Source organism: Saccostrea cucullata, unplaced genomic scaffold (assembly GCF_032062105.1).
Source record: "Saccostrea cucullata isolate Sc308-1 unplaced genomic scaffold, CSIRO_AGI_Scuc_v1 ctg4645, whole genome shotgun sequence".
Lineage (NCBI taxonomy): Eukaryota > Metazoa > Mollusca > Bivalvia > Ostreida > Ostreidae > Saccostrea > Saccostrea cuccullata.
In genome coordinates this window covers 5,089-12,183 of record NW_026930881.1, presented here as the reverse complement: position 1 = coordinate 12,183, position 7,095 = coordinate 5,089, and the positions used below count along the sequence as shown (strand labels likewise).

Here is a 7,095-nt window from a genome sequence, read left to right as displayed (position 1 = left end):
GGTTAAAGATACCTGGTTAAGTTTAAGATACCGGGTTAAGGTTAGGTTTGAAGATAAAGGGTAAGGTTAAGGTTAAAGATTGATATCAAAGAAAGGTTTAAAAGTTAACGAAGGATTGGAAATTTAGATAAAATTTTATTTCCTGTTTCAGGGTGAAATATTGATATGGTAATTATCAAACAAATATTTGTGGCATTCTTCTTAAAGAATGGCCCGAGGCATTGAAAGGCCGATATTAGCAATGAATTTTTCTTTTGTATTTTTTTAAAGAAAAATAAAGAAAAAAGTATTTCTTTTCAAATTAGTTGTTTTCTACCTAAAAGATTGCCTGTAAATGAATGCGTCATATAAATGTCTAATAAAATATGCAAAGAAATGCTGCATAGACTTTTTTGTTAAATTTTATACCAATTATTTATGAATTGAAATTCATCACTTGTGGGATATTTTTAAAGCAATGGTTAAAAACACCATGACACTAGTCAAAAAATGTTTTCCAATCATATTTTAAAGAGAAATTGAATTGAAATTGCAAAGATTTAGGGGAAAAATTATTTATTTTTAATTTGTTATTTAACCCGATAAAAATTACACCAACCCCATCAACATTTCAACATAATAACTACAAAACATGTTTATTGCCTTTTTCATGTATTTACTATGAAGGATATATTTGATTGCCAAGTTCATTTAAAAAAAACTTCTTTTATTCCGAATAAGACGAGTTTTTTTTCGAGAAATGTTAATTGTATCTAAATAAATGTTCAATTCTGGTTGGGATCGATTTATTTTTCATCGCGATTGGCCAAACTTTAAAAAAAATATGTTTCTGTAAAATTTAAAACTTTCATGAGCATTTCTTATAAAATATGATTAACAAACATGTTCTTCTCCAGATGTGCCTAGTTTTAAGAATTTGAACAAAAGTACAAAAAAAAATATTTGTTTTATTTTAATGATTTTTTTTCTATTTCTAAACATTTCAATTCGACTTTTCTCTCCATATTTTATTAGGTATCCATGTGATGCATTGATTAATAGCAAATATTAAGCAAGAAACATCTTACTTTCTTGTAATTTTTTTCCATTTTGTTAAAATAGGAAAATAATTCTATCAACTTATAAGGAGATAATTTTTCCTTTCAATGCAGAAACGATACCATAAATCAAAAATATTGAAACAAAGATCTATAAAATCAAAAACGTTGGGGATATTCTTCGGAATACTCCTTAAGCATTATCACAACCTTCACGTCAACTCCTTTGTTTCTTTTGGCTGATTTATCTTTAATTATAGTGTTGCAATCAAAAGTTAAAATAATTTTATATTCTCAACCTCATATGTAAAGTCGCCCTGGTGGTGAAATGTTAGAGGAGGATATGGAAATAAGGAGCAGTATTCAATCTTAAAGTCCATAAAACAATATAACAAAATAAGAGCAGAGGAAACACAGACCTCGAAAACATCAGAAGTGGGATCAGATTCCATGGAGGAGTGAGCATCCCCTGCCAAGCGGTCACACCCGCCGTGTGCTCGTTGTCATGATCAGGAAATAATGGAGGGGGAAATATGTCGTGCATTAGTGTATTAATAATGGACTAACAATTGCTATGAAAAACTTTAGTCAGCATTTGACTCAGAGCGTCTTCTCTATAAATCGTGATGTGAGGTGTTGATCCTGAACTCGATAGTTCGAATCCAACTGTGGGACATGTACAGCGGTTCCTCTGTTGATACCGTATAAACCGAAGTCCCGTGTCGCAGTAGGTGCTTGCACGAAAAAGATCCTTCCCTGCTCAGTAGTCCTGAGTGTCGAGTATAGTACAGAATACACTGCTCTCTACCAGTAAATGGTGACATCTCCATATGAGTGGAAAATTTTCGAAAAATTCAATCAATCACTCACATATTTTACATTGTTCAGGAAGTTTTTGATTAAGTTTCTTTGAGGAAGAAAATCAACCCTATTCTGATAACTAGACCATCAGCTTTCATAGTATTTACCTAGAAACATCTTGCTAGATTTCAACATAATTTTTCCTCATTAAGGTTTTGAAAAACTGATCAAGTTCAATAACAAATCATTCCTTAACTAAATACACTGATTGCTCAAATTTATTTATTCAAAGTATGGAACTTTTGTCTTTACAAACAAACATCAACCTCCAGGTTTTTTTTTCTATATTCCAAATGAAATTTCTAACAAAATTAATAAAACAGTTTCTTTAATTTTCAATCAAAGCATCATGTTTAAGTCAAGATTTAACTTTATTTACAAAAAATGTCCAAAAACCGTCATGTTAAAACAAGCAATCAGCCTCATTTTAATTGAAACCCATTTTTCCTGACGAAGCTATGTTTTCGTTTTCTTAACTTCTTCGCTTCGTTAAACATACGATATCGGTGTTTTCATCGTTGACTTGAAGGGATTTCATCATCCTCCATACATATATTCTGTCTCACTGGGGTATCTGTAAAACATTTTAAATATTTTACCTAAGAGTTCTTATTCTCTTTTTATCTTTTCAGTTTAAAGGAGATATTAAGATAAATAAAAGTAGCTTAAAAACGTTTTTACATTCCACTTAGAAACCATTCATCAAGCATGGAAAACAGTCAATAACATTTTCGCTATGAATTTCAATTTAGTTCAATTTTTTTCTAAATCAATATCATTGCATCTAATACAAGAGGTTCGTGGGCCACATTGCTCACATTCGCACTGTGGCTAGCATGAAAGAAAATATTAGTTATTATTGAAAAGTCTAAACCATTATTTAAATGGGAGAAGGAATGATTTGCACAAACCTTGTTAAATTGTCTAAACTTCTTCCATATCAATATATGAAAGACCAATTACATCTTTGCTATTCTAGACAAAATATTTAAAGAATTTTATCATATATTTCTATGTTTAACTTTGGTCAGCTAGTGTGACCCTGCCCAACCACCGGTGGTTGAAACGAATTTGAATCTACACTTACTGAGAATGCTTCCCTAAAAATATGATCAATCGTGCCATTGCTAGTCTTTAGTTTTTAATACATTTTTCATACATATTTCAATGTGAAACTGCTCGGTCTTTGTGGACGCTGCCAAGCCCCGGGTGTCGTGTAATGATTTGAACTTGAATCTATACTAACTGAGGATGCTTCCAAAAAATAAGACCAATCATGGATTTTTTTAATTTAGGGAAGTTAATTATAGAATTGTCCTATATATTTCTTTTTAAAACAATGGTCAGTCATTGTGGCCCCGCCCTACCCTTGTGGGTAATAATTTCTATAAACTTCAAGATACACTACCTGATGATGATTCCATAAAAATATGAACAAACATGGCTTTTGAGTTTTACTTATTCATAATTATGTCCCTTTTGAAGGGGGCCTAGCTCTTCATTTGAACAAATTTGAACCCCCTTAACTAAAACAGTTTTTGTGGCAAGTTTTAATGAAGTTGGCCCAAAAGTTCTTGAGAAGACGATGAAAATGTGAAAAAGTTTACAGACTAACGGACAGACAGAGGGACATACAGACTGACAGATGGACAGACGGATGTCGGGCAAGATGTGATCAGAAAAGCTCACTAAAGATTTCAGTTCAGGTGAGCTCATAAACTGCTTCCAAAACCAAACCTAATTCTCTTATTTGAAGATTTTTTATCCTACCAACTACAACACTGCTTGTTGAAATTAAATTTATATTTTTGGTCTACCTTCATTCTTTCTGTCTTGCTTTAATTCCAATTTCTCTTCTTTCCCTTGTTCCATTTCACTTGTGCTCGAGACAGGATCTAAAAATTTTAATTGTTCTTTAGAAGAATCCATTCATCAAGCATTGGAAACAGTCAGTTATATTTTCACCATGAATAAAGTTCAATAATTTTAATTTATATCAGTTTCATCGCATCCAGTTTTAACTGAACCCAAAACTTAACCTTTAATTTGGAGTTTTATCATCCAACCACCTACAACATTGGTTGTTGTCTTTTGAATGAAATTATAAGAATTCATATAGTTTGATAACTTATTGTTGATAAGCTTTGGTCTACCTTCAATCTTTCTTTCTTGCTTTCCTTTAAAGTCCTCTCCTTTTTCTTGCTCCATTCCACTTGTGGATGAGACAGGATCTGTAAATTTCATTTGTTCTTTTGAAGAAATCATTTATCAAGCATGAGAATCAGTAAATTATATTTACGCCATGAATATAGTACAAACGATATTCTTTACATTAATTTCCTTGAATAAATTTTAAACCGAAACCAAATCGAAAACTCTAATTGGAGTTTTATCATCCTACCAACTTCCTCATTGCTTCTTGTTTTTTGAATGAAATTAAACAGAATTCATAAAGTATGATAACTTATTGTTGATAACTTTGGATATACCTTCTATCTTCTTTACTTGCTTTCCTTTCATCTCCTCTTTTCCAGGTTTAGAGAGTCGAGATTCATCTATTAATTAAATATAGTTATATAGTTTAACTTGAAATCTTCCTCATTCTTATTACTTACTTATTTTTCTAAGTGAAGATATTATTTGTTTTGGATCTTCATTGTATTAAAATCTCATGAAGTAATCTGTGTGTGCTTACATTATTCTGTTCTTTCAGTGAGATTTAATGGGTAAATAGATTGAGGTTAGGATTGAGGTTAAGATTAAGGTTAAGGTTAGAGTTAGGGATCATTTGATATAATGGTTTATGTAAAGATTTCAGTTTGGTACTAAGATCACATACAAAGTATGACTTGAGATTTAAAAGAAATCAAAGAGTTTTTACCACAAATATATATATATTGTGAATTAATTTTCAGTTAAATACAGTTGACGTACAGACGTTTTCAAAAGAATTGTTTATTCCAATAAATTCCCTTCATGGACAAAGTCAATATTTCATGATTCATATTATCGGGTCAAGAGAAGATATTTATCTATTTGCTTGTTTCATAACGCAATTTTTACACTTCAGATCAGGGTATTCACTGTGGTATTCAATACGGTATTACTTATATCTTCAACTAAAGTCATTTTCTCTTATCTATATCTCAAATTTTGATAATCGTAAAAAATACTTTATTTCTTATTAACTCGGTCATTTTTCATCCACATATTGAAGTTTGTTTTATTCTCAGAAAATATTTAAATCTCAAGCATTAAGAAAAGATTCCTTTTCCTCTATTCCACTTACCGGATTCTTTGATTTTCTTTGACATCTTCCTATTGTCTTGAGTAGTAAAATGGCGGTTTAAACGTACAAGTATGCACGTGATAATAAAAATAGAACTGACGTAAAGGTTTTAAAACTCTCTATGAAAAAAAATATATCAGTAAAACTGTACCTACAATTATCACGTGATTTTTGGGGGCATTGGCAAGATGCAACTTACCAGGAGTTACAATAAAAGCCCCATTACCCTACCCGTAACAAAGAGTCAAAGCTGAATCAATAAGCTAATAAACATTCTTTAGAGTAAGAGTTGTACCAAAATGTATGATAAAAAAGAGGGGTTAGGGAGCGGAAGGGAATTATTCTTGTTATACGAAATTAAATTATTATTTTTTTACTGTAACATTTCCTTCCTTGTGAATTCAATGATTTCTCTATATATCCAAACAAATGATTTCCAAGCAAGATTTGGACAAAAAGGTATAAAACCTAAATATGTAATAATACTTGACTCGAATAGATCAGTAATTAATCATCGATTTTCAACTTTAGAAAAAATAAATTGAGCTATAAAATGAACGATTCCATCGGGAATCGAACTCGGCACCCCTTAATCTGAAGTCCGCTGCTCTACCTACTGAGCCAAAGTGTATGATGGAAATAACAAAATAAACTTTGATACTTTGCTACACAAAGTATTAAGATAAAAAAAACAATAACCACGCCTACTGAAATCACGTGACAAAATTTGACATTGACGAGATGACTCCGGAGCGATCTTCGTAAAACCCCCTATACCCTAACCCTAACCCTAACCCTAACCCTAACCCTAACCCTAACCCTAACCCTAACCCTAACCCTAACCCTAACCCTAACCCTAACCCTAACCCTAACCCTAACCCTAACCCTAACCCTAACCCCTAACCCTAACCCTAACCCCTAACCCTAACCCCTAACCCTAACCCTAACCCTAACCCCTAACCCTAACCCTAACCCTAACCCCTAACCCTAACCCCAAGGTAACCCTAACCCTAACCCTAACCCTATAAAGAACCCTAAAGTTAACGAGGGGTTGACAATTTAGATAAAATTTTATTTCCTGTTTCAGGGTGAAATCTTGATATGGTAACTTCCATCAAATCAGATGTTTTCTACTTAAAAGATTGCCTGGAATATAAATGTCTAATAAAATATGCAAAGAAATGCTGCATAGACTTTTGGTTAAATTTTATACCAATTATTTATGAATTGAAATTCATCACTTGTGAAATATTTTTAAAGCAATGGTTAAAAACACCATGAAACTAGTCATAAAATGTTTTCCAATCATATTTTAAAGAGAAATTGAACTGAAATTGCAACCCCTTAATCTGAAGTCCGCTGCTCTAACTACTGAGCCAAAGTGTATGATGGAAATAACAAAATAAACTTTGATACTTTGCTACACAAAGTATTAAGATAAAAAAAACAATAACCACGCCTACTGAAATCACGTGACAAAATTTGACATTGACGAGTAAATTTTAGTAAATGTTATGTTGGTATTTTGAATTAATTGAACAGTTTCCATTATTTTTCTGGAATAAGCCTTGATTTAGAATAAGAAATAAGCAAATATCTCAATTTTAAAATTCATTTATTTATACACTGAATATAGAGAATAGCATCACTGATACATTTTGTATGTTGTCATTACAGGAAACGGTGTAATTTTCAATTTTATATATAAAAATATTCTGTGTGTTATTTCAAAATCAACTTTCAGTCAATCTGTTCAGGAGCTTGCATTGCGAAACCATGAGGGTGTCCAAGATGAAGCCTAGGAATCAAAACAATAAAATCTAATTAATTAATTCATGTATAAACCAACGTAAGTATGCATTTTATAGGTGTTTTACATTGCATAATAAACAAAATTGGACACAAAGA

General features: G+C 31.5%; 1 protein-coding gene across 1 annotated transcript; it reads right to left on the bottom strand.

Annotated features, from left to right (window-relative positions):
- Nucleotides 1–1,987: 1,987 nt before the first annotated feature.
- LOC134230432 (uncharacterized) lies at nt 1,988–5,356 on the bottom strand. The gene is made up of 5 exons (XM_062712259.1): nt 5,188–5,356; nt 4,388–4,453; nt 4,052–4,129; nt 3,716–3,793; nt 1,988–2,472 (listed from the first exon to the last, which is right to left on the bottom strand). The coding sequence occupies exons 1-5, from the start codon at nt 5,210–5,212 to the stop codon at nt 2,411–2,413; spliced, it is 309 nt and encodes a 102-aa protein (XP_062568243.1). The 5' UTR covers nt 5,213–5,356; the 3' UTR covers nt 1,988–2,410.
- Nucleotides 5,357–7,095: the final 1,739 nt, after the last annotated feature.